The 26,500-nt window shown below is 44.3% G+C and overlaps 2 protein-coding genes across 9 annotated transcripts in view; both read left to right on the forward strand.

The window, feature by feature from the left end:
- The first annotated feature begins 1,886 nt into the window (after positions 1-1,886).
- Positions 1,887-3,245, forward strand: LOC139551871 (probable GH family 25 lysozyme 3). The gene is made up of 2 exons (XM_071363220.1): positions 1,887-1,912; positions 2,846-3,245. The coding sequence occupies exons 1-2, from the start codon at positions 1,887-1,889 to the stop codon at positions 3,243-3,245; spliced, it is 426 nt and encodes a 141-aa protein (XP_071219321.1).
- Positions 3,246-8,105: 4,860 nt separating this feature from the next.
- Positions 8,106-26,500, forward strand: part of LOC139552527 (signal-induced proliferation-associated protein 1-like) — a 43,053-nt gene continuing 24,658 nt past the window's right edge. For 7 of the 8 annotated variants that reach the window (XR_011670443.1, XR_011670441.1, XM_071364339.1 and 4 more), the window contains exon 1: positions 8,107-8,418. The gene's annotated coding sequence lies outside the window, so the exon portion shown is untranslated. Of the gene's footprint in view, positions 8,419-26,500 lie in introns of all 8 variants that reach the window. The other variant, XR_011670442.1, reaches the window with a different exon arrangement.

Genomic DNA, 26,500 nt, shown 5'->3' on the forward strand with positions numbered 1-26,500 from the left:
GAAGAATCCTCAATGCCTGGCCCTAGAGCAGCCTATGGGCTATACAGAGGCACCGCCAACTTCGGCCTACACTGCCTTTGTTCAGCACACAGCCTGGGCAGGAGGAATTCGGAATGTGTAATCTTGTTGCTACGAGAAAGGATGTAGGAACGCCAGCGATTGGCCCGTGGCACTCGTGGGCCATGTGCAGTTCATGCTGTCTTATTTACATACAGCTGTACAGTTTGCTGAGGACATGAATACACAGCCCTCCAACAACAATAGAATCAACTCAAATGCAGCTACAGCACCATGACTCTCCAATTCCTTTTCAACCATTCAGTCAGATGAAATATGGTAAAGGCAGGGGGGTAATCTAAAGACAGAAATTGTGATACATTAGGAGGAGGTAGCAGTGATAACACAGATGTGTTCATAACCCCTCTTGTGGAATTTTTAATCTGAATTCCTTCAAAATAGAAACCCTTATTTTTAAAATATGTTTTTGTGTCAATTTATAAAAAATAAGGCAAGAGGTTGCAGTATCATGTCGTCCCCCACGAATGATGCAGCACCCCTTGGGCCAATTGAGATATTGCATATGACTAACACATTTCAGTTAATTACTACAGCTCCCGCCTAGGGCCAATCAGTGTCATTTTGTAAATGCCTGATCTCTATGGCAAGACGCATCATTCACTATCAAGTTACATCAAAATCATCCCAGTGCTGTCTGAGATATTGCGTATGACTAATGTACAAAGGAACGTACTGATGGACTGAGAAAAATGCACAGTCCCCTCCCCGATTTAATAGTGGGACAAATATAATGTAGGCTAGGTATAGGCCTATTCGACTTTTATGTCATTTTTGCAGGTTAGCATTTTTTTTCATGCATCTTGTTCTGGAGGCTGCTCTTCAGAGTGTTCTCTAGCTGGCACAGGCACAAAGTCAAACCTAACCTTAACCCTAACCACACTGCTAAACCTAATGCCTAACCTTACATTTTTCATTTTTTCATGAATTTTTACAATATAGCCAATTTTGACTTTGCAGCTGGCCCATCTAGCGGAAAAAGCTCAAATCTTTTTCATGTCCTAAAATCATATAGGCCTACACCTCACCTCAACCAACCATGTTCAACTTTCAGTTAGGCGGGCCTAGGCGGCGCTGTTGTATTTTTGGTAATTTATTAGGATCCCCATTAGCTGTTGCAAAAGCCGCTGCTACTCTTCCTGCCGCTACTACTCTTCCACACAGAACATGATAGACAAGAACAGCTCAAAGACAGAACTACATACATTTAAAAACTGCACACATAGCCTACATATCAATACATACACACAAAATATTTAGGTCAAATAGGGGAGAGGCATTGTGACGGGAGTTGTTTTTGTTCATCTGAAGTGCTGATTGGAATGATCGAAAATTACTCATTCGTTCGTTTAACCCATTCTAGCACACTTGAAATCGTTGTTTGTGAAGAGAAATGTAACCCCTCAAATTCATAGACATGGCTATGGAGGCAAGGATTGATCATGCACGCATTGTTTTTTAGTTATACAGTGTGTGTGTACAATTAGGCTACATTGTTTACACACATTGGAGTAAAACAAGCTTATATCATGGGATCTGATGGGGTATTGTCACGCCCTGACCTTAGAGATCCTTTGTATGTCTCTATTTGGTTTGGTCAGGGTGTGATTTAGAGTGTCTATGTGTAGTTGCCTGTCAGCACTCGTTTGTATAGCGTTTCGTTTTGTTATTTTGTTAGTTTGTTCAGTATTCATTCAGTTGATTAAAATAAGAATTCACGCATACCATGCTGCACCTTGGTCTCCTTCATATGACGAACTTGACAGAACCTCCCACCACAAAAGGACCAAGCAGCGTGGTAAGGGGGACTCATGAACTTCGGAGGAAATCCTGGATGGTAAAGGACCCTGGAGGCAGGATGGGGAATATCGTCATCCCAAGGAGGAGCTGGAGGCAGCAAAGGCGGAACGGCATCGTTACGAGGGAACGCGGCTAGCAAGGAAACCTGAGAGGCAGCCCCCAAATCTTTTTTTGGGGGGGGCACACGAGGAGATTGGCTGAGCCAAGGACAAGGCCTCCTGTATGTCTCTCCAGCCTGGTGAGTCCTGAGCTCCAACTCCTCGTGCTTACCGTGGCGAGCGTCGTACTGGTAAGGCACCGTGTTATGCGGTGGAGCGCACAGTGTCTCCAGTGCGCGTTCACAGCCCGGTGCGATACATCCCAGCTCCCCGCATCTGCCGGGCTAGGGTGAGCATACAGCCAGGACGGGTTGTGCCAGCCCTGCTCTCCAGACCTCCAGTGCGCCTCCTCGGCCCAGTATATCCTGCGCCGGCTCTGCGCACTGTGTCTCCGGTACGTCTGCACAGCCCAGTGCGTCCTGTGCCAGCGCCCCGCATTTGCAGGGTGAAGATAACCACCCAGCCAGGACGGGTTGTGCAGGCTCCAAGCTCGAGACCTCCAGTGCGCATCCACGGCCCAGTGTATCCGGTGCCTCTGCCAAGGACAATGCCTCCTGTATGTCTCTCCAGCCTGGTGAGTCCTGTGCCTGCGCCCAGAACTAAGCCTCCTGTATGTCTCCCCAGCCTGGTGAGCCCTGTGGCAGTTCCACGTACCAGACTGCCCATACGTCTCCTCACACCAGTGATGATCCATGGCACGAAGCCTCCAGTGATGATCCATGGCAAGAAGCCTCCAGTGATGATCCATGGCACGAAGCCTCCAGTGATGATCCATGGCATGAAGCCTCCAGTGATGATCCATGGCACGAAGCCTCCAGTGATGATCCATGGCAAGAAGCCTCCAGTGATGATCCATGGCACGAAGCCTCCAGTGATGATCCATGGCAAGAAGCCTCCAGTGATGATCCATGGCACGAAGCCTCCAGTGAGGAGTCAAGGCACGAAGCCTCCCACGACGGCCTACAGTCCGGAGCCTCCAGCGACGGCCTACAGTCCGGAGCCTCCAGCGACGTTCTCCAGTCCGGAGCCTCCAGCGACGGTCTCCAGTCCGGAGCCTCCAGCGACGGTCTCCAGTCTGGAGCCTCCAACGACAGTGCACAGTCCGGGGCCCACAACGAGGGTGCCCAGTCCGGGGCCCGCAACGAGGGTGCCCAGTCCGGGGCCCGCTACGAGGGTCCCCAGTCCGGGGTCGGCGACGAGGGTCCCCGCACCAGAGGTGCCACCAAAGTGAGTTCAGCCAGTGATGGAGCGGGGTCTGTGTCCCACACCTGAGCCGCCACCGCGGATAGATGCACACCCAGACCCTCCCCTATAGGTTCAGGTTTTGCGGCCGGAGTCCGCACCTTTGGGGGGGGGGGGGGAGGTACTGTCACGCCCTGACCTTAGAGATCCTTTTTATGTCCCTATTTGGTTTGGTCAGGGTGTGATTTGGGGTGGGTATTCTATGTTCGTTAGTTCTATTATTTGTATTTCTATGTTTTGGCCGGGTAGGGTTCTCAATCAGGGACAGCTATCTATCTTTATCTCTGATTGAGAACCATACTTAGGTAGCCCTTTTTCCCACCTGTCTTTGTGGGAGGTTAACTTTGTTTGTGGCACATAGCCCTTTAGCTTCACGGTTGTTTTGGATTGCTTATTGTTTTTGTCGGCGTCATATAAATAAAGGAATATACCACGCTGCACCTTGGTCTACTTCTGTTGACGGCCGTGACAGGTATGACAGTTGAACTAAGCTCATCAAGCATTTATAAGTTCTATTATTCTAGAATCAATGGCTATATATCAGAAGCCCTTTCCTGCAGTCAAATGACTAGTGGCCTCATCTGACATGGTACAGGTGTCCTCTTTTTGTTAGGCCCATAACCATGTGTGTGAGGTGTATACGTTTGTTTCAAAGTATATTTGTTTAAGACTACAAAGAAACACGGTTAGGGTTGTGGTTGAGGCTAGGGTTGAACCGGGATGTGGACATGAGGCTAGGGTTAGGGTTGAACTGGGATGTGGACATGAGGCTAGGGTTGAACTGGGATGTGGACATGAGGCTAGGGTTAGGGTTGAACCGGGATGTGGACATGAAGCTAGGGTTAGGGTTGAACTGGGATGTGGACATGAGGCTAGGGTTGAACTGGGATGTGGACATGAGGCTAGGGTTAGGGTTGAACTGGGATGTGGACATGAGGCTAGGGTTAGGGTTGAACCGGGATGTGGACATGAGGCTAGGGTTAGGGTTGAACCGGGATGTGGACATGAGGCTAGGGTTAGGGTTGAACCGGGATGTGGACATGAAGCTAGGGTTAGGGTTGTGGTTGAGGCTAGGGTTGAACCAGGATGTGGACATGAAGCTAGGGTTAGGGTTGAACCGGGATGTGGACATCAAGCTAGGGTTAGGGTTGTGGTTGAGGCTAGGGTTAGGGTTGAACCGGGATGTGGACAAGAAGCTAGGGTTAGGGTTGAACCGGGATGTGGACATGAGGCTAGGGTTAGGGTTGAACCGGGATGTGGACATGAAGCTAGGGTTAGGTTTGAACCGGGATGTGGACATGAGGCTAGGGTTAGGGTTGTGGTTGAGGCTAGGGTTGAACCGGGATGTGGACATGAGGCTAGGGTTAGGGTTGAACCGGGATGTGGACATGAAGCTAGGGTTAGGGTTGTGGTTGAGGCTAGGGTTGAACCAGGATGTGGACATGAAGCTAGGGTTAGGGTTGAACCGGGATGTGGACATGAAGCTAGGGTTAGGGTTGTGGTTGAGGCTAGGGTTAGGGTTGAACCGGGATGTGGACATGAGGCTAGGGTTGAACTGGGATGTGGACATGAGGCTAGGGTTAGGGTTGAACCGGGATGTGGACATGAAGCTAGGGTTAGGGTTGAACCGGGATGTGGACATGAAGCTAGGGTTAGGGTTGAACCGGGATGTGGACATGAAGCTAGGGTTAGGGTTGTGGTTGAGGCTAGAGTTAGGGTTGTGGTTGAGGGTTACGTTTGAACCGGGATGTGGACAAGAAGCTCGGGTTAGGGTTCAGGTTGTTGTTGAGGCTAGTGTTAATTAGGGTTGAACCAGGATGTGGACAAGGTGGAGTTGGCGTGGGTACATTAATCTAGGGTTAGGGTTATCATTTCTATAGCAGTTGTTACCGTTGTTACAATATTCTTATGTTATAAATAACAATTTAAACTTACAATACCATACCATTTCTTTAAGACAGCTGAAGCAAGCATACACATTTTCTTCAGGAAATGTACCTTTTCTAGTCGTGCACTCTTCTCCCACAAACCTTCAGTGACTCATCATAATACCAACTTAACCTCTGCATAAGAAATCTTATTTGTCCTTGACTAGAGAGTTAATGTACATGTTTAATCTTGATAAAAGAGCCCTGGTGTTGTTTCTTGAAACCACATTCTGTAGGCCTATGCATCTCTGGTCATGGTCTTAGCACTCTCAGAGTTTTATTTAGCAGCTGGTAAATATGATTTAGTAAGAAGTCATAGTGACCATCTATCTCCATACTCAAAATAAATAGCCTGATGTATTTATGTACTTGTTATTATGAGAAGGAAATTAACAATGTAAATTAAGGATCAGAGAAGGTGTAAGATGTAAGATATATCAAACACACCTTCTTTTCCCTTTTTGTCCCTTCTGAAAATAACTGGTGCAAAGTCTGGGCCCTGGTCACAATGGCACAAGGTTGTCGACACATCACTTTGCCAATAGATGTCGCTGTAGTACTGATTATTGCTGTGAGCTAGTACTGACAATTTAACGGTACACAGGATGTGCGAGATGACAAAGGATGTGGAAACCTTGTGTCACTGTCAACATGTATTCACATGAAATGGGTAACAACAACCATGGAATTTAGTTAATTTCCAGATCTCACTTTGTTTGGGCCTATAAGAGAATGTTTATTCAGGAACTTGATTTCTCTGTATAGGGTGGAATGTAATTATGTTAGGCCTATATCAATGCCAACACAACCACTCTACCTTTTCCTGTTAATAAAACACACTGGCCAGGCAGCTAGACTTGCTAAATATGGTAGATGCAGTAGGTTCTAGCATGATGGTCTTGGTTGGATAATGTAACAGCAGTAGAATTCCATTCAGTCATTGTTTTCTAATAGAGATATAAAGTGAATTAGTCAGCTTCTCGTTTCATTGAGCCACATTTCCTGATTTTCTAACAAAATAGGAAGGGGAAGTAGTGCCCAGAGTAAATGAGCTGTGGGTAGTCTTTGACAAAACTAACACCACTCAGGTAGCTTAGTGGTTAGAGCGTTTGACTAGTAACCAAAAGATTGCAAGATCGAATCCCTGAGCTGACAATGTAAAAATCTGTCATTCTGCCCCTTAACAAGGCAGTTAACCCACTGTTCCTAGTTTGCCATTGAAAATAAGAATTTGTTCTTAACTGACTTGCCTAGTTAAATAAAGGTATAAATAAAAAAGAATATTTATCTGATCCACAATCAATACTTACAAACTATTTTCTGTTTAAATGTTTGGACCCATATATGGTAACACTTATTTGAAAGATACATTTCATCTACATGATGTTAAATAAACAAGTTGTTGATGAAAAGTATATATTTTACTCATGGAGTTTGCATTGCCATGTGTGAATGGTATTTTGAACACATTTCAAATGCAATATAATAATAGTGAATGTACAATTTTTTTTACATCAGGTGTCATTCGATGATATACACCAATATCATTCTAGTGCCATCACTAAAATACTTGTCTTGTGTATGCTAAACTATGATTATTGTTCCTTTGTTGTAATCCGTTGAAGACTCACTACCCCCAACACCGTCCTCCTATCCCCACCCCACCCCCACACCCAGCTCTGTTGTGGGCTTGGCCAGAGCTGGTGACCTCCTAACAAGGCCACATGGTCAGGCGAGGGGGGGGATTTCATACAGTAATTAGGGGATGGAGTCGGGCCCCAGCTACAGTGCCACATAAGCTAAAGGGTTGTTTAAAGCTGGACTTTTAAGGCTATTAGTTAGTGAGGGTAAAGAAGCACCTAACTGAGTATAGAAACCATGTACTAATGCTTACAATATACACATATTTGTGACTATATTACGCACATATTGGATATGCCTGTAATGTTATGAGTCAAGCAGCATACATTACGTGTTGTTTTATGCCCTGTGTTTCCAACATGAGGATGCATTTGAGCGTGATGAGAGGAGGAGCATCTGGGATTAGGGGCCCAGTCTTGTATTCTAAAGTGAGGTACCCAGTACTGTAGGCTGTGATTTTCCTTACCCCATAGTGACAAAATCCATCTGAAAAAAGGGAGAAAAATGACCGTGCTGGCACAACACATCGAAGACAAATGGAAAGCACCCTAATCCTCAGTGGTAACACCTTCATTTGACACAGTAAAAGGCTCACAAAGCGCAGCATAATTCTCCCCTCTCATAAACATCTCCCGTGTTCAGTCTGTGACTGATGCCCGTGCTTTGGTAGGATAACATAATCAGAGCACACCATGGCTGGGCTTAGGAAGACAAGGTAATGTCTATGGAAACGCATGCAGGACAAGGTCAGGTGACAGAGCACCTGCTGGGAGGAAAGGCATGGGGAGGGGATAGGATGGGAGGGGGAGGTGAACAGTGATGGTAGTCCTCTTAATGGTCAGTCTAGTAAACAATGTACTGTTATTGTTGGGCAACCATTTCATTGTTTAGTGCGGACTCCATTCCTAAACACACTAGGTCTCCCCTAAACACACACAAACATAAACATGCAAACATATGCTCCTTAAGAATTTGTTCTTAACTGACTTGCCTAGTTAAATGAATGTTAAATTTAAAAAAATACAATTTGCCCCCCAACCCTTCCTCCACCCAAAACACACAAATTTGCTTAGAATAGCACATTGAGGCTGACAGACTAGATGCACTTAGTCATTGGTCGCTTAATCTAGTCGCCCTAATCATCCAACCATTAATCTAGAAAACAGATTAGACTCAGAGAGAGAGAAAGAGATAGAGAAGAGCACATCCTGCCTATTGCGGTCTATTGCTGCCTCAGCCTCTCTTTGACAGAGCGAAAGAGAGAGAGAGAGGGGGAGGAGAGAGATCGGTGATGTGGTGTGTGTGAGGGGAGGAGAAGGAGGGGGTTGGCTTTAGTGTGATTTGAATGGGCGTGAGAGAGAGCGTGAGGGACTGAGCAAATCAACCTGCCTCTTTTGACTGAACAACGGGATGGAAGAGCTGAGCTCCTAGCCACACTGATCAGAGAGGAGTTTTATTTTGGGAGAGGGGAAGAAGGGAGCAGACAAGGGGAACCGAAGAGGGAGAAGAAGGAGAAAAGGCATCAGAGTGGGGATAGATAGCAGAAAAATGCTGTCATGGGGAGAGGGGGGAGGGAGCCGACAGAAAGGAACAGAATGAGACCAGGCAGGGTGGAGCGGAGCTGAAATGTGGAGGTAAGTCCCGTCTTTCTCTACTCAGACCCTTTAGAATGCACACATTCCAAATTCCCTATGTCCTGTGGTCTGGTGATAATGAATGTGATTGGCTTGATCAGGACAACCTAGATGGCTCGATGTGAGCATACATATGCTCTTATTTCCAGTCGGTTCCACCAGAGATTCACAGCATTCTGCCGTACAAAAGTGAGAGAGCAGAGGATGTGTCAACACAATGAACAAACGTTTTGTCAGGGGTAGGAAAGGATGTCTAAGCAACATTCTGCTATCTTCACGCTCGTTCTCCCCCCTCTCTCGGGTGTTGTGGGCTCGTTTAAAAACGGTGTTCTGACATTGACATGAAGCCACTGCAGACATTGCTGTGTAGGGCGCTCTGGGCTGCAGGACCCAGAGATGTGGGCCAGGTGGAGGAAGGGAGGAAGGGAGCAGAGACAGAAAGAGCGCCAGAAACAGGGAAAATTAAAGAAAGGAAAGGAGCTATAGTGATACAGAAACAAAAAGACAAGATAAATAGGATTTAATTTTTTTATTTATTTATTTATTTACAAACAAAGGTCTGCAGCCCCTGCCTGTTTTGTGTGGGGGATATGGATGATGAAGAGGATTGAGAGGGTACTGCATGTAACGTGCACAGACAATGATAGAATGGAGAACCAGAGCTGGGATCAGGGTGTTGTTTTCAAGGTGGCAAAGAAAAGAAGGGATGCAGGAGATTTTTTTTCTTCTCAATTTGGCTGTGAGGGGGGTTGTGTTTTTTGGAGTCGGGGATGCAAGGGATGGTGAGGTCTGGTAGAGAAAGAGAATGGGCGAATTATTGAGGGAGATGAAGAAGAGAGGGTTGAGGGACAGCTTACATAAGCCAGGGCACTAAAAGGACGGACCATTTAATTTATTTTGCACCACATGAGTCCTCATCATATGTGGTTTTCACTGTGGTTGTCAGTAGCGGACAATCTCATTCCATATGATGATGAATGCATTGAGACTTGACATGGTGAAGTCCTCGCTCTCTTTCCTGAGGAGTGCGGCAGGCAGTGTGCTTGTCTAAATTTGATGACAGAGCCCTGTTTATACCTGGATCTAACATGCGGCCTTTGTCCTTATCTTGTCCACATTCTGATTTTGGCTACATTTTAGACAAGTGTAGACAATTAAAAGACTCATTGTGATCTGACTGTGAACAGATCTTATAAGTGTAAACAGACAAGATCAGGTCAAGATCAGGATAAGATAAGGATGAAGGACGCATGTTAACAGCAGGTATAAACAGGGCTATTGACTTGGTCGTGGTCTTTGTGCGTTCGTGGCCAGATTGGCAGAGGGTGTGACGTTATCCATCCGAGACTGCTAATCTGCATGGTTGGCCAATGTGCCCATGGATATATATGTGTGTGTGTGTGTGTGTGTGTGTGTGTGTGTGTGTGTGTGTGTGTGTGTGTGTGTGTGTGTGTGTGTGTGTGTGTGTGTGTGTGTGTGTGTGTGTGTGTGTGTGTGAAAGCCCCTCTGCTCTCCAATCATAGACTCACTTTGACAGCGACACATCTGACAAATGCATCTAAAATACAGAACATAGCTTGTTTTCAGAAGATTAACATTGCCTATCTGAGAATGAATATATATGTGACAGCGGGTAACTGAGCCCAGATGCAAACAGCAGATTTGTTGGGTGACTATGACACACAACCACTGTGGCATTGCACACAAGGCGTATGGGTACAAGAGTCTAGGGATGCCTTGAGGTCACAGTGCCAATGATGGGGACAGATGCCAGTGTAACTGAGGAAAATGGACCTTACCATGGTGCTTAAATTGTCATGAAATGCTACTCAAATTCTACAAAATCATTGATGATGTAATAATATCAGAATACTAATGTAGTAATTAGAAAATAGAGTTGCAAAGGGGCATTCAAATTAGGATCAAATGTATTGTTAACTTGAGTATACTTTGATTAGGTTAATTAAGCCAAATGAATGTGTCAACTCTAAACAGACATACAATTATTCAATGCAGCAATCTCAACCCAACAGTCATTTATTTGTCAGTAAAATGAAGGTTAATGGATGTACCCGCCTGTATTTTAGGATAAAGTAGACTACAACATTTCTCTATTATTTGACAACATAACAGAAAAAAGCTTTCCCCTCAGCCTTTAACAGTTTGTGGACAGTAGGTAGATGTTTCTATAGCTACAATAATATAATGATCAGATGTGTGTGTGTCAGTGACAGAAATATTCCTGTTCTAGCTGGTGTTGAAGCACTCAGGCGCTCTAAAGAAGAAAACCTTTTCATAGAACATGTTAAAAATGTTGCTCTTTAAATATGCTGTTTTGACCCAAATGATGGGAACTAGCAATTGGCGTCAGAGCGTGTAGGCGTCTATATTTGTTCATCTAGTGAGGACTCATAGTATCGTCACAGTATGGAGCTATAAAAACCTGTGGGTGTCTGGGACTCTTTTTAAATATGAGAGGCTCTCTGTCAGTCAGCAGGGACATGTGTGGCACACATTCTTCAGCTGAGTGGGAGGAGAGAAGGAGAGGGGATCAGAGGAGAAGGGAGAAGAGGTGAGGCAGAGCAGCTAATCTCTGTGATTGATCAGGCCCACTTGTATTTCCTGCATAATCAAACTGCTCCACATCACTGTCCATTCCTACACCAGCCCCTGGCCACAGAGAACAGATCTATCCAACTAAAATGAGTTACTATAGTATGAGGCATTTGATTAGACGAATCAAGGCTGTAAGTACAGAACCACTTGTTGTCTTTAATAGATATCTTAAATGTAAAGGAGCTGTTACATGTTTGTCCTTTGCCGGTTTAATAAGTGGAGATCCCAAAACATTGAAGACCTAAATGACTTACAGTTGAAGTCGGAAGTTTACATACACTTAGGTTGGAGTCATTAAAACTCATTTTTCAACCACTCCACAAATTTCTTGTTAACAAACTATAGTTTTGGCAAGTCGTTGCATGACACAAGTAATTTTTCCAACAATTGTTTACAGACAGATTATTTCACTGTATCACAATTCCAGTGGGTCAGAAGTTTACATACACTAAGTTGACTGTGCCTTTAAAGAGCTTGTAAAATTCCAGAAAATGATGTCTTGGCTTTAGAAGCTTCTGATAGGCTAATTGACATAATTTGAGTCAATTGGAGATGTACCTGTGGATGTATTTCAAGGCCACCTTCAAACTCAGTGCCTCTTTGCTTGACATCATGGGAAAATCAAAAGAAATGAGCCAAGACCTCAGAAGACAAAAATTGTAGACCTCCACAAGTCTGGTTCAATTTCCAAACGCCTGAAGGTACCACGTTCATCTGTAGAAACAATAGTACACAAGTATAAACACCATGGAACAACGCAGCCATCATACCGCTCAGGAAGGAGATATGAACGTACTTTGGTGCGAAAAGTGCAAATCAATCCCAGAACAACAGCAAAGGACCTTATGAAGATGCTGGAGGAAACAGGTACAAAAGTATCTATATCCACAGTAAAACGAGTCCTATATCGACATAACCTGAAAGGCCGCTCAGCAAGGAAGAAGCCACTGCTCCAAAAGCAGCACAAAAAAGCCAGACTACGGTTTGCAACTGCACATGGGGACGAAGATCGTACTTTTTGGAGAAATATCCTCTGGTCTGATGAAACAAAAATAGACGTGTTTGTCCATAATGACCATTGTTATGTTTGGAGGAAAAAGGGGGAGGCTTGCAAGCCGAAGAACACCATCCCAACCATGAAGCACGGGGGTGGCAGCATCATGTTGTGGTGGTGCTTTTCTGCAGGAGGGACTGGTGCACTTCACAAAATAGATGGCATCATGAGGTTGGAAAATTATGTGGATATATTGAAAATTTGTGGGCAGAACTGAAAAAGTGTGTGCGAGCAAGGAGGCCTACAAACCTGACTCAGTTACACCAGCTCTGTCAGTAGGAATTGGCCAAAATTCACCCAACTTATTGTGGGAAGCTTGTGGAAGGCTACCCTAAACATTTGACCCAAGTTAAACAATTTAAAGGCAATGCTACCAAATACAAATTTAGTGTATGTAAACTTCTGACCCACTGGGAATGTGATGAAATAAATAAAATCTGAAATAAATAATTATCTACTATTATTCTGACATTTCACATTCTTAAAATAAAGTGGTGATCCTAACTGACTTAAGACAGGGAATTTTTCTAGGATTAAATGTCAGGAATTGTGAAAAACTGAGTTTAAATGTATTTGGCTAAGGTGTATGTAAACTTCCGACTTCAACTGTAAATGATGGAAATAATAGTGAGAGCAGCAGTGTTACACATCTGTGGCGCAGGATGCTAACAGAGCCACAGGGCTAACAGATCCTGCCTGCCTCAGATGTACTAAAGCTGTGTGTCACCCAGGATTTCAACTCCAGCTTACACTGCTGCCCTCTTTGCATACCAAATTATATTTCCATGCCAAAAGCAACTCCTCTCCATAGGGCCGCTGCAGAAAATTGCCTCTCAACAGTCAACCAACTGTCTTTACATAACACAACGTGGACAGGAGCCTATCTGACAACAACCTGAGGCAGAAAGACGATCTGAAAAGGCTATTCAATCTATGTTTAGGCCTACTGTGCTCCACGAGAGAGGACATTTACCATGGTGCTCCCACACTGTGCCGTGCCAAACTGATATATTTTAACTGACCAATAAGGGCGAAAATTACAACCAGACATATATAATATGGCAAATACAATAGTTAATTGATTTCAGTGGCGTCTCAAGAGAAATCATCAATTTGTCCAGTCAATGATACCTCATCAACATGGATCAAATTTTTCGAAGGTTACGAGGCAGATTATCCTCTCCACTGAAACATGAGTCAGCAGAACTACACCGTCTCCCTCAGTTGGAGCCATTTTGCGTTACTAGGCCTAGCCAGACTGTGTCTCTCTATCTCTCCCAGTGAGCAGTGTGTCTGTGTGACTGAGGGAGCCTGGTGGACAGAGCAGAGGATGGTAGGATGGCAGATAGCAGTGGAAGCCACTGGGTGTATCCTCTAATCGGATTGTGCTCTCCTTTGTCACCTGTCCTCTGTGGCCATGCTCTTAATGGGAGCTCAGCCCTCTCTGGAGTGGAGTCACCCTCAGATTTCTGTCCCTGGGTTCTACCCGGCTCAGCTCTGCTCTGCCACACAGGGCCTGACTGCACAATGAGCAGGACTAGAGAGGAGAGACATAGGAGAGCGAGAGTGATGGTAGGGAAGGAAGGAAGGAAAGGGGAGAGTGGCAGAGGGGATAGAGAGATGAGAAATGTTCATGGGGAAATAGAAAGAGAGGCAAGGAGGAGTATTAAAAAGATAGTGAGAAGTAGAAAATGAGCCAAATAAAGGTACTACATACTACTATACTACTATACTACAATACTACTACACTATTATACCACCATACCACTATACTACATACTACTATACTACATACTACTATACTACTACATTTGTGTAACTGGAAAGAACACGTTTTGACCTGTATAGGTTTATGTGTTTGTCATTTCAGCTAAATTAAGTCTTAAAGTGCATTAGGATTATGATAATAAAACATCTGCTGAATATTTGAATAAATTCACAGTAGGGAGGTTCACTTGCTCATCACAGATTTGCACTCTGTAAATAACCCACTAGTCAGAAATACTGTAGGCAGTGGGTGTGTGGAGTTTGCTGTCGTCAATGTTGTTAATCAACCAGTTATATCATACATACACTGACTGAACAACACACACACACAAACACACACCTATTCTCGTTATTCCAATTCCCATTATAGGAGAAGTGCCCTCAGTGACATTCAGTGGTGCTGAAAGAAGATCTAACTCAATACACTCCCACGACATCACTACTTCCCCATCCTGAGCAAAGTCTGATCAAAAAGGCAGAAAAAAAGAAAAAAAAAGACCTCAACACACAATATCACATTAATCGGCAGATACATACAACACAGTGAAAATCATTACTGCTCTAGCCATGTGGGAAAAGCACTTCGTGTCCATTCTATTACAGTCAATAAGGGTGGAAAGAGTCACTGTGCAACTGGCTGCATTTTCAATTTAAAGGCGTTGGCGGTAAAAAGAGCATTACAAAAAAACAGAGTTACTAATTAGAAGCGCTTAGCTGTAGCACTGGTAGATCGTTCCTGCCTGTGTGTCCCTGAGAGGCTCCTCTCAGACAGCTGCCGCACATAGGAAACACGCAGACAGGATGTACCTCACAGACCAAGGTGGAGGGCCGCACAGCTGGGTCAGGATCAGAAACACTGAGCAGCACAGTGCACTAGCACCGATACTCTTCTTTCCTCATTATCATCACTTAGTTACTAAACTGGTGTTATACCCATGATCCACTCCCAGTATTATCCTAAATACAACACACACACACACACACACACACACACACACACACACACACACACACACACACACACACACACACACACACACACACACACACACACACACACACACACACACACACACAAGCATTACTAACAGAGCTCAGAGAACCAGATATAGCTTTGTATATAGCCAAGTTATCATTTATTTTAACTTTTTATTTTATTTAACCTTTATTTAACTAGGCAAGTCAGTTAAGAACAAATTCTTATTTACAATGATGGCCTACCCCAGCCAAACCCAGACGACGCTGGGCAAATTGTTCACCGCCCTATGGGACTCCCAATCACGGCCAGTTGTGATACAGCCTAGAATCAAACCAGGGTCTGGTGGGACGCCTCTAGCACTGAGATGCAGTGCCTTAGATCGCTGCACCACTCAGGAGCCCGTTACTCATTGTGTATGTATTATTACTTCTATTTCATGTTTTACTTTCTATTATTTCTCTATTTTCTTTCTCTCTGCATTGTTGGGAAGGGCCCGTAAGTAAGCATTTCACTGTTAGTCCATACCTGTTGTTTACGAAGCATGTGACCATTTTTTAAAATTTGATTTGAGATCCCAGGGTACTAGCATATGTGTCACTACATTATCATACCTTACAAAGCCACTTGCCATTGATTTCAACTAAATCAATGTGCTTGTGTTACAGTCTCCTTCTCACACTCCACTCCATTAAAGTGACACTCGTGGCGAGGTGATACTCTGATGGTTGAACTATACTGAACAAAAATATAAATGCAACATGTGAAGCATTGGCCCCATGTTTCATAACTTGAAATAAAAGATCCCAGAAATGTTCCATACGCACAAAAAGCTTATTTCTCTAAAATGTTGTGCACACATTTGTTTATATCCCAGTTAGTGAGTATTTCTCCTTTGCCAAGATAATCCATCCACCTGACAGGTGTGGCGTATCAAGAAGCTGATTAAACATCAAGATCATTACACAGGTGCACCATCTGCTGGGGACAATAAAAGGCCACTCTAAAATGTGCAGTTGTGGAGCGTGCAGTTGCCATTCTGACTGCAGGAATGTCCACCAGAGCTATTGCCAGATAATTTAATGTTAATTTCTCTAACATAAGCCGCCTCCAACATTGTTTTAGAAAACTTGGCAGTACGTCCAACCGGCCTCACAACCGCACAACACGTGTAAACACCCCAGCCCAGGACCTCCACTTCCGGCTTCTTCACCTGCGGGATCATCTGAGACCAGGATGCTTGTCGTCCCACAGATGGCAGACAGTGTGTATGGCGTCGTGTGGGCGGGCGGTTTGCTGTATCAACGTTGTGAACAGAGTGCCCCATTGTGGCGGTGGGGTTATGCTATGGGCTAGCAACAGACAACAAACACAATTGCATTTTATCAATGGCAATTTGAATGCAGAGATACCATGACAAGATCCTGAGGCCCATTGTTGTGCCATTCATCCACCACCATCACCAAATGTTTCAGCATGATAATGCACGGCCAGTGTTGCAAGGATCTGTACACAATTCCTTTAAAGCTGAAAATGTCCCAGTTCTTCCATGGCCTGCATACTCACCAGACATGTCACCCATTGAGCATGTGTGGGATGCACTGGATAGACATGTTCCAATTCCCACCAATATCCAGCAACTTCACATCAGCCATTAAAGAGGAGTGGGACAACATTCCACAGCCCACAATCAACAGCCTGATCAACTCTATGCGAAGGAGATGTGTCACGCTCCATGAGGCAAATGGTGGTCACACCAGATACTGACTGGTTTTCTGATCCACACCCCTACCTTTTTTTTAAGGTATCTGTGACCAACTTATCCATGTCTGTATTCACCGTCATGTGAAATCCATAGATTAGAGCCTAATGAATTCATTTCAATTGATTGATTTCCTTATATGAACTGTAACTCAGTAAAATCTTTGAAATTGTTGCATGTTGCGTTTATATTTTTGTTCAGTGTTTAAAGCATGATGCAAGACTCACGCAAACACACAGATGTAGCCTACACACGGAAAGGAGCAAAATCAGCGTGTATCACCAGGCACAGTTAGCATATTGGCTTGTATCACCAGGCACAGTTAGCATATTGGCTTGTATCACCAGGCACAGTTAGCATATTGGCATGTGGTTCCAGGGCAATGCACTATTATATTTAAGTCATGAGGTACAGAGCACATAGAGCAGATGTGACAGAGCAACAGGCGGTGTAGAGGCCCGTGCTGCTAGAGTCTAGAGACATCAGGTGGTGTAGAGGCCAGTGCTGCTAGAGACTAGAGACAGAGCCATCAGGTGGTGTAGAGGCCAGTGCTGCTAGAGACAAGAGACAGAGCCATCAGGTGGTGTAGAGGCCAGTGCTGCTAGAGACAAGAGACAGAGCCATCAGGCAGTGTAGAGGCCAGTGCTGCTAGAACCTAGAGACAGAGCAACAGGCGGTGTAAAGGCCAGTGCTGCTAGAGACTAGAGACAGAGCAACAGGCGGTGTAAAGGCCAGTGCTGCTAGAGACTAGAGACAGAGCAACAGGCGGTGTAAAGGCCAGTGCTGCTAGAGACTAGAGACAGAGCAACAGGAAGCCTGACTGGAGCAAGGTGTCTGACTGCCTAGAATGTGGAAGACAGCAACTGTAACCACTGCCCTCTCAGTCATCAATGTCATGCAGAAAATGGTATGCAAGAGGACAGATGCTGTTGCAGTTGATGTTGTTTCAGACTTTTACAGCAAAGCATAAGTTAAATTAAACCAATGTCTTTAATAGCCAGATCTGAGATTCATGATGAAAGAATGTGTGGTAATACATAGAGCCTATCTGGGTGAGTGTGTGTGTGTGAGAGAGTGTGTGTGGGCGGTGCAGCCGTTTCAGGGGCACCAGGATTCATTTCGAAGCACAATAGCGGGGATAGTGAGGAAGTGAGGGAGGCCAGTGTCTCTTCCTCTCTGAGCAGACAGGGTAGGGGTACCAGTTCAGACTGCTATAAATGCTAGTGTGGGCAGTGTTTCTGCCTCGGCCTCAGAGCCAGCTGCACGTATGGAAGAGGAACCACAGTGTGCAGTTCAGCTCCACATAATAGCAGCAGTGATGGAGTGAGGGTCAGTTCCTCTCTCGTTCCGGTCACACACACACACACACACACACACACACACACACACACACACACACACACACACACACACACACACACACACACACACACACACACACACACACACACACACACACACACACACACACACACACACACACACACACACACACACAGTCATGGGCTGAATCACACACAGTGCCGTTGCAGAGGGACAGCTGTTCTTCCTGCCACTGTGGGCAGTGTGCCAGATTCAGACAGACAGACACATTCACTCTGACTAACTCTTCCACGCATGCCATGTACTCCCATATAACCTCACAATATAGTTCTTTGAGCATGCACATTACCAATACCTTAGTCAAAATGTTCATAGGCTTTCTCACAGTGGTGATGGATGGACATAGTAATGTAAGATGGAGAGACAGAGATGTATCATCCCTCTTTTAGCTGGTAGTATTCAGTAAAATAGGAAGTCAGGGTTAAACGCAGAAAACACAGACGATGCCATAGAAAGAGCCTTTTCTAAGCCAGCTTCCTCTTTCTGGCCTGCATTTAATGAAATAGGAGGTAACACCAGATTTAAACATGCTCATTTCATAACATATTATACATTTACAGTACCAGTCAAAAGTTTGGACACACCTACTCATTCCAGGGTTTTTCTTTATTTTACATTGTACAATAATAGTGAAGACATCAAAACTATGAAATAACACATATGGAATCATGTAGTAACCAAAAAAGTATTAAACAAATATATTTTATATTTTAGATTATTCAAAGTAGCCACCCTTTGCCTTGATGACAGCTTTGCACAGTCTTGGCATTCTCTCAACCAGCTTCATGAGGAATGCTTTTCCAACAGTCTTGAAGGAGTTACCACATATGCTGAGCACTTGTTGGCTGCTTTTCCTTCACTCTGCGGTCCAACTCATCCCAAACCATCTCAATTGGGTTGAGGTTGGGTGATTGTGGAGGCCAGGTCATCTGATACAGCACACGATCACTATCCTTGGTCAAATAGCCCTTGGTCAAATAGCACAGCTTGGAGGTGTGTTTTGGGTCATTGTCCTGTTGAAAAACAAATGATAGTCCCATTAAGCGCAAACCAGATGGGATGGCGTATCGCTGCAGAATGCTGTGGTAGCCATACTAGTTAAGTGTGCCTTGAATTCGAAATAAATCACAGACAGTGCAACCAGCAAAGCACTCCCACATCATCACACCTCTTCCTCCATGCTTCACAGTGGGAACCACACATGCAGAGATCATCCGTTCACCTACTCTGCATTTCACAAAGAAACAGCGGTTGGAAAAAAAAACTCAAATGTGGACTCATCAGACCAAAGGACAGATTTCCACCGGTCTAATGTCCATTTCTCGTGTTTCTTGGCCCAAGCAAGTCTCTTCTTCTTATTGGTGTCCTTTAGCAGTGGCTTCTTTGCAGAAATTCGACCATGGAGTGCCTGATTCACGCAGTCTCCTCTGAACAATTGATGTTGAGATGTGTCTGTTACTTCAACTCTGTGAAGCATTTATTTGGGCTGCAATTTCTGAGGCTGGTAACTCTAATGAATGTATCCTCTGCAGCAGAGGTAACTCTGGGTCTTCCTTTCCTGTGGCGGTCCTCAGGAGAGCCAGTTTCATCATAGGGCTTGATGGTTTTTGTAACTGCACTTGAAGAAACTTTCAAAGTTCTTGAAATTTTCCAGATTGACTGACCATGTCTTAAGGTAATGATGGACTGTCATTTCTCTTTGCTTATTTGAGCTGTTCTTGCTATAATATGGACTTGGTCTTTTACCAAATAGGGCTATTTTCTGTATACCACCACTACCTTGTCACAACACAATTGATTGGCTCAAACGCATTAAGGAAATACATTCCACAAAATAACTTTTAACAAGGCACACCTGTTAATTTAAATGCATTCCAGGTGACTACCTCATGATGCTGGTTGAGAGAATGCCAAGAGTGTGCAAAGCTGTCATCAAGGCAAAGGGTGGCTACTTTGAATAATCTAAAATAATCTCACTTTTTTGGTTACTACATGATTGTGACGGGTGTCGTCGGAAGGAAGAGACCAAGGCGCAGCGTTCTTTGAGTTCCACATAATTTAATAACGAAGTGAAACTTTGAAAGGACAAAACAATAACGAATACAACGACCGAAAAGCTTCGATGTGCAAACTACCTGCACACAAAGAACAAGATCCCACACAGAAGGAGGGAAAAGGGGTGCCTAAGTATGATCCCCAATCAGAGACAACGATAGACAGCTGCCTCTGATTGGGAACCACACTGGCCAGAAACAAAGAAATAAAGAACATAGAATGCCCACCCAAATCACACCCTGACCAAACCAAAATAGAGACCGAAAAAGGCTCTCTAAGGTCAGGGCGTGACAATGATTCCATATGTGTTATTTTATAGTTTTGATGTCTTCACTATTATTCTACAATATAGAAAATAGTAAAAATAAAGAAAAACCCTGGAATGAGAAGGTGTGTCCACACTTTAGACTGGTACTGTATATGTTTCAATAAGCATGTTAAAACATAGACACAGTCTGTTTTATCAATGATCAGAATAACTGAAAAATACTTTGGTGTCTTTTTCATACACGAGTGAACACACAAACATGCACTTATGTACACAAACACGCACACACACCAGCCCATTCTCTTATTTATGAATTATTAACCCTTATTTTATCAAGTAAATTCACCGAGAACACGTTCTCATTTACAGCAACAACCTGGGGAATAGTTACAGGGGAGAGGAGGGGGATGAATGAGCCAATTGGAAGCTGGAGAGGATTAGGTGACCGCGATGGTATGAGGGCCTCTTATGGAACACGACAAAAGGTGCCGAATTCTGCAGGTACCATATTACGTTTGGACCTGGCGAAATGTGGAAGCATAACCATCCGCTAGAGACAATGTGAGTGCCTATTACCTTCTAGTAGGCTGGGGGCTTGCTAGAGTGTTGTGGATGAGGATGATGGATGCACAATTAAAGCTTCCTACAAGGTCTTTGCAGACGCTAGATCCGGAGTGTTGCAATGTTGTTTTTCATCACTGCTCTTTGTAATACATTCAACATTATTTTTTACTACCTGATAATTGAGTCACGCCGTATCATTCCTTCCGCAGCCTAGAGGGCAGTGTTGTTGCTTGGTTCCTAGATCTGATCTATAGGCTATAGAGTACCACAGTATAATACTCATAAAACCTAGCGGTCAAACAGGGACTTGGTTCCAATAATTTTCCCACCATTCATTTTTCCCATATGGGATGTTAGTAACACTTAAAATAATGGCTGTATTTTGTGTAGGCTTACCCTAGCGTGATGTTCTGATAATTGTGTAGCCTGTATTTACCCCCCCCCCCAAAATGGAATGCTAATTAGCAGCTAATGTGGCTATCATAAAGAATTACAAATGCCATGATGATCTGGACGAGACTGCCGAATCGAGGCAAAGGTGAGAGTGTCGAATTTGGCTAACAAAATATGGAATTGCTAGTTTGCTACGTGCGTCTTATTTGATCGAACAGACGTTTTGTAGAGTTTAGGTTGTTACAAGTGCACTGATAAGTAGGACACGTGACATCCTGGCAACTTTGAGAAAAAACACTTTATATCGGAGTTGTGCCTGTTGTTCACACGTGTATCTGCCCTCTCATTGGCTAGAATGGACCCCCCTGATCTTGCCTCCTCCCGACTGCCTTCTAGTCTGAGTAGAGGTCTCTTTAGCTAATATTCCACTTGCCACTCCTTGTCACTGCCAAAGAGTCTTTGGCACATGATATGGAGTACAGGGAGTGGATCAACTAAAGAGACTGGTACCCAGGCTAACTTTCATTGTTAAAGCGGCCACTTGAGTATCTGGTCAATATAATGGATCATTTGTGGTGCATTCTTGGTGGGGGACATGTTTACTGTTGCCTTGTTTCAGTCTAGCCTAAGCCTAAAGGTGGGCTTGACCTCCACACACCAACCAACAGTAGTGAGAGACACCCAGTTCACTATGTCACAAGGTCCCCCACTGGAGGACACACAGGCAGACAGTAGCCAACACACTCTGTAAGGTGACATTAAATAGACTTAGCAAAATTACATTGGAAATGTGAAAGGTGCCCCAAAAAATTATCCAACTTCCTTTGTGCGTCCAATGTGACGTATTTTTTTTAAATCACCAGAGTAGGAAGGTAGAAGGGTGGGAAGTGATAAAAAGCATGTGTGGATGGCAGGGAGGGTCATATCTGTACACTCCCACATGCTGCAGTGACTCAGCCTGGTGACCTGCCAGAAGCCAGGGGGACTAACTGCTCTCCCCATTGCTATCATGCTATCACATGTCAATCACCACTCCTTAAATCAACATCTGATCTCCGAGACTTGATGATGTGATCCTGTACTGAGTACAGGAGGTTGGTGGCACCTTAATTGGGAAGGACAGGCTCGTGGTAATGGCTGGAGCGTAATAGATCGAATGGTATCAAATACATGGTATGGTTTCCATGTGTTTGATGCCATTCCATTCGCTCCATTCCAGCCATTATTATGAGCCGTCCTCCCCTCAGCAGCCTCCATTGGTACTGAGTGAGCTGACCAAAGCTCTGGGAGGGGTGATGAGTTCATAAACGAACAAAAAGTCCTGAAGCTTTCCACTCTCCACCTTCCCCTCTGCCACTTTGACAGCAAACCTCTTTTCCGAGGCAATCTATTGAGTAAAGGAGCTATGTGACTTTGGAGACCAATAACTCAGACGGACGTCTGCTAACTATATGAAATCAAAAAAACTGAGATAAAATGCAGGACAAAATGAGAGAGTGCGCCAGAACCAATCACTTAGCATTCTCTGGACCTGGCACAGGCCCCACTCAGCGGGCAGCAGAAGAAAGGAGGGGTAAAGTGATGCGAGGGAGAAGTAGCATTAGGATTACTTTATTTCCTGAAACCAATTTTGTGCGCAATAATACACCCACTGGCTGTTTTCAGTCTTTTCAACCAGTTTTGTGTTTCTAATGACACGGTAGTCGTGCAGTGTCAGTCCAAATGTAACAGACAGAGCTGGGATCAATAACGGGCCCTGGGATTGGCTGCCGGACATAGTGAGAATACGAGGTTAATTAGCTAAACCTAAATCAATTATCCTTAATGGTCAATTTAGGCCCCATTGTACCGTAAGCACCAATCACTGTGATTTGGAGGACTGAGGTTGTGTAGCTGGTGGCAGTACTGTGATTCAGCATAAAAATACTAGTATGCAATGAGGAAAATTGTGGGAAACCCGATGTTGCTCTCAAGTCTAGTGATAGTATTTAAGAGGGAGAGAGAATCATTTCATTACACTTCTATACTTAATAAGAGATACTCCTATTAAACACGAGTACTTCGTTTTTCATCTAACATGTATGCTTGGAATCCTTGTTAACGTTTCACACTTCTCTGCAGTTCTAATGAGGGTTTTTGAAATCATGCCAGAAGTACAGAAATATATACTCTTAATGGCCTTTGGTTTGAGCTATCACAGTAATCTGGCCTGTTCCCCATTTCAACAGATCATTTTAATCCCACATGTGCGTAGGTAACCATGAGCCAAAAACAGAAACAGGTCAGGGGAGTCGGATATTTTCAACGGCAGGTTGCATCGTCATTGACGGCATAGCTGTTTTATAACACAGGAACCAGCTTGAATATTCAACAGACACCGTAACATACAGTAGAATAAATCATTGAGTCCATAAGGGATCTGTAAGCGTAGACATCCACTGAAACCTTACATAGAGAACCAGTTTATCACGTGATAGAGCGGATATGGCAGTGGGGTGGATACCTACCCTGGTCATTGATCACATTTAATGGCTGCCTGTGGTGAGCTTTTAAGCTGATTTTCACAGAGCTGGGCCTGAAGTAAATACATTTATACAGTACATTTAATGAATGTACTCTACTGTAGGCTACAGCAAATACAATTTATAATTTATCTACAAATACTTTTGTTGTTGCTGTTTTCCCCCTCAAAACGATGTGCTGATAAGAAGGGGCTTAAAAATGCATCAGATTTAAGCTTGATGAAGGCATGTGAGATGGAGGTCAGGAGTTAAACAGAGATTTGTGGTTGGCAGGCTGCCAGGTCTCTCTCTGGTAGTCCAGTTAGCCGTGATGGGAGGGGGAGAGCAGAGCAGCAGGCTGCCAGGTCTCTCTCTGGTAGTCCAGTTAGCCGTGATGGGAGGGGGAGAGCAGAGCAGCAGGCTGCCAGGTCTCTCTCTGGTAGTCCAGTTAGCCGTGATGGGAGGGGGAGAGCAGAGCAGCAGGCTGCCAGGTCTCTCTCTGGTAGTCCAGTTAGCCGTGATGGGAGCGGGAGAGCAGAGCAGGGATATGATGACGACACCCATCCTCTGACGGTTAAAAGGTCAGGATGCATGTGACATCACTTCCTGCTGCACAGGACGAAGCCTAGAAGGGAGTAGGGGTCAGAGATGGCGCAAAAAGAAAAGTGTCCAGGAAACATGGCTTCCCTAAAGTGGGTGTACAGTCACCATGGCCACATCCGGACAGCACACACCAGCAGCCCTGTAGTCTTGTCCTGGGCTTTACATGTACACCAAACAGGATGGAGCCCCCACTGCGCTGAGCACTCATGGCCTCCAAACCACTAAGGTCCCAGCAGAGCTGGTGAAAGATAGACAACACTAGAAAACATGAGCCCAACACAGACATAATGTAGTACCTGTAGAGGGGAAGTCTGCTGGAGTACCAAGGCAAAGTCCTGCTATAAAGACTGGAACAACACAGGTCACACAGAGAGCAAAGATACTCAGTATAGTGACTGAGATCTGAGATCATTATCATTAACTCACTGCTAGCAATGTTTTATCAGCGTAGTTAGACAGTGCATCAAACACCAATGTTGAGGCTTAATTATGTAGCGAGGCAGTGCGTTCCTGTTTGGGCTTCTGAGGCAGTGAGACTGCTCTGCTTTCTGGTTTCATGAGAGGATCTGTTGACTGTGGAGTGGGACTGCTGAACGGTCACGATGAACGCACCCAATCTTCAGAAAGTCCTGGAGAACACTCTAATCCCTTGGCTGCATGTCTTGGGTAATCCCTCTTTGCTTAATCCTTTGCTAGATGAGGAATTACGCTGCAATTTGTAGGTTATTGTGATTTACTGTAATATGAACTGCATACAATGAAGTGGAGAATGCATATTGATCTATCAAACTCTCCGTCATATAATGATTTCACATGAAAACATTAACCCATTTTCGACAAAGTTTCAAAACTAACATCCCGCCCTCTACCTTTTGTTTGAATGAAAGGCCAACATGCAGATCTAAATAGATATTGAATTTGGTTAAAGGAAGGGACAGATGGGGCAGAAATAGGTTCACATGACCTTTAGGGTGAGGAAACCTTTCACGCTATAACGTTGATACATTCAACAAAGTCACTTCCGTGTTTGACACAGAAACCACCAGACGTGCTGGTTAGTAGTCTGTGAGGGATGGAGAAATGAACATTGCAGCTCTGCACAGAAGTGAGATGAGCAGGAACCTGTAGGTCACCATGGTCCCCTGTTGCATAATTTAAACTAGCGAACTCAAGCCCCTCTCCTGGGGTGGGCAGTTAGAAACAGAACATCACATACAGATATAAGATCTTAAATCGGACCATCCTGTTGCAGGAGAACTTCCCTGCAATGCAGGAAATGTTAAATTCGTGATATATTTGAGCTTTAAAAAGTCTTCTGAAGTTCGTGATTTCCACTTTGAAAATTCAGATTTGATTTTCCCTTAATAAAAATGGATCAACCCCTACAAAAATGTCCATTAATTATAATCCACATAATAATTCAAATTTCCTGTTGCTGCAGGATTATTTTCTTGCTGTAGCGCACTGGCTCAAAGTAAGATCCTCCATCTGTACAGCACTAGACTGGTTAGAGTTTCCCTTCATCAATCTGACTCATAACTTAAATATGTACAGTATGTCTCTAAGTCAATCCACAGAACATGGGAGTATAATGATTTGCCTGCAGGGCAGCCTCCTCTGCAGCCCTTTATGTGTTTGTAATGAACAAGGCAACAAAACCACTGTATTTCCAGTTTTAAGCTGGCAATCAATTTATAATGCATGAGACTGAAAAAATTAGACTGGATTGATCAAATATTTAGCATGTGTTATCGTGTTGTTAAAAGAGATGACCTACATTTATGGGTAATTGGTGTGGGTGCGTGCAGATTTTGAGATTGTTGATTGCTTGCTTACAATCTGCCATTGGTTCACTAAAAACACCAGGGAACTATCTCTATGAGGGGTGCATGGGGGGTGCATGGGGGTGCAGGGGGGGTGCATGGCTATACAGTGGATGTACCAGCTTGAACTATAGACCACAAAAAAATACTCTTGAGTGTTCTCAATGAACACATACAGATCCCATAGTCCTGTTAGGAACTACAGTAATGCTCACATTTCAGAAAATTCTATCCTGTTCTCAGACTGTACCCAAACATTTGACTGACACAGCATGTCAGGAGACTATAGGCTGGGGGATTCATAATCCTTGGATGGA

This window comes from Salvelinus alpinus, chromosome 24, assembly GCF_045679555.1.
Source record: "Salvelinus alpinus chromosome 24, SLU_Salpinus.1, whole genome shotgun sequence".
In the NCBI taxonomy this organism is placed as follows: domain Eukaryota; kingdom Metazoa; phylum Chordata; class Actinopteri; order Salmoniformes; family Salmonidae; genus Salvelinus; species Salvelinus alpinus.

Bases quoted from the DNA above. Each gene is read 5' to 3' on its own strand.
- LOC139551871 (XM_071363220.1), top strand. From the start codon at position 1,887: ATGAACTTCGGAGGAAATCCTGGATG. The intron at 1,913-2,845 runs GTAAAGGACCCT...CGAAGCCTCCAG, and splicing joins TTCGGAGGAAATCCTGGATG to TGATGATCCATGGCAAGAAG.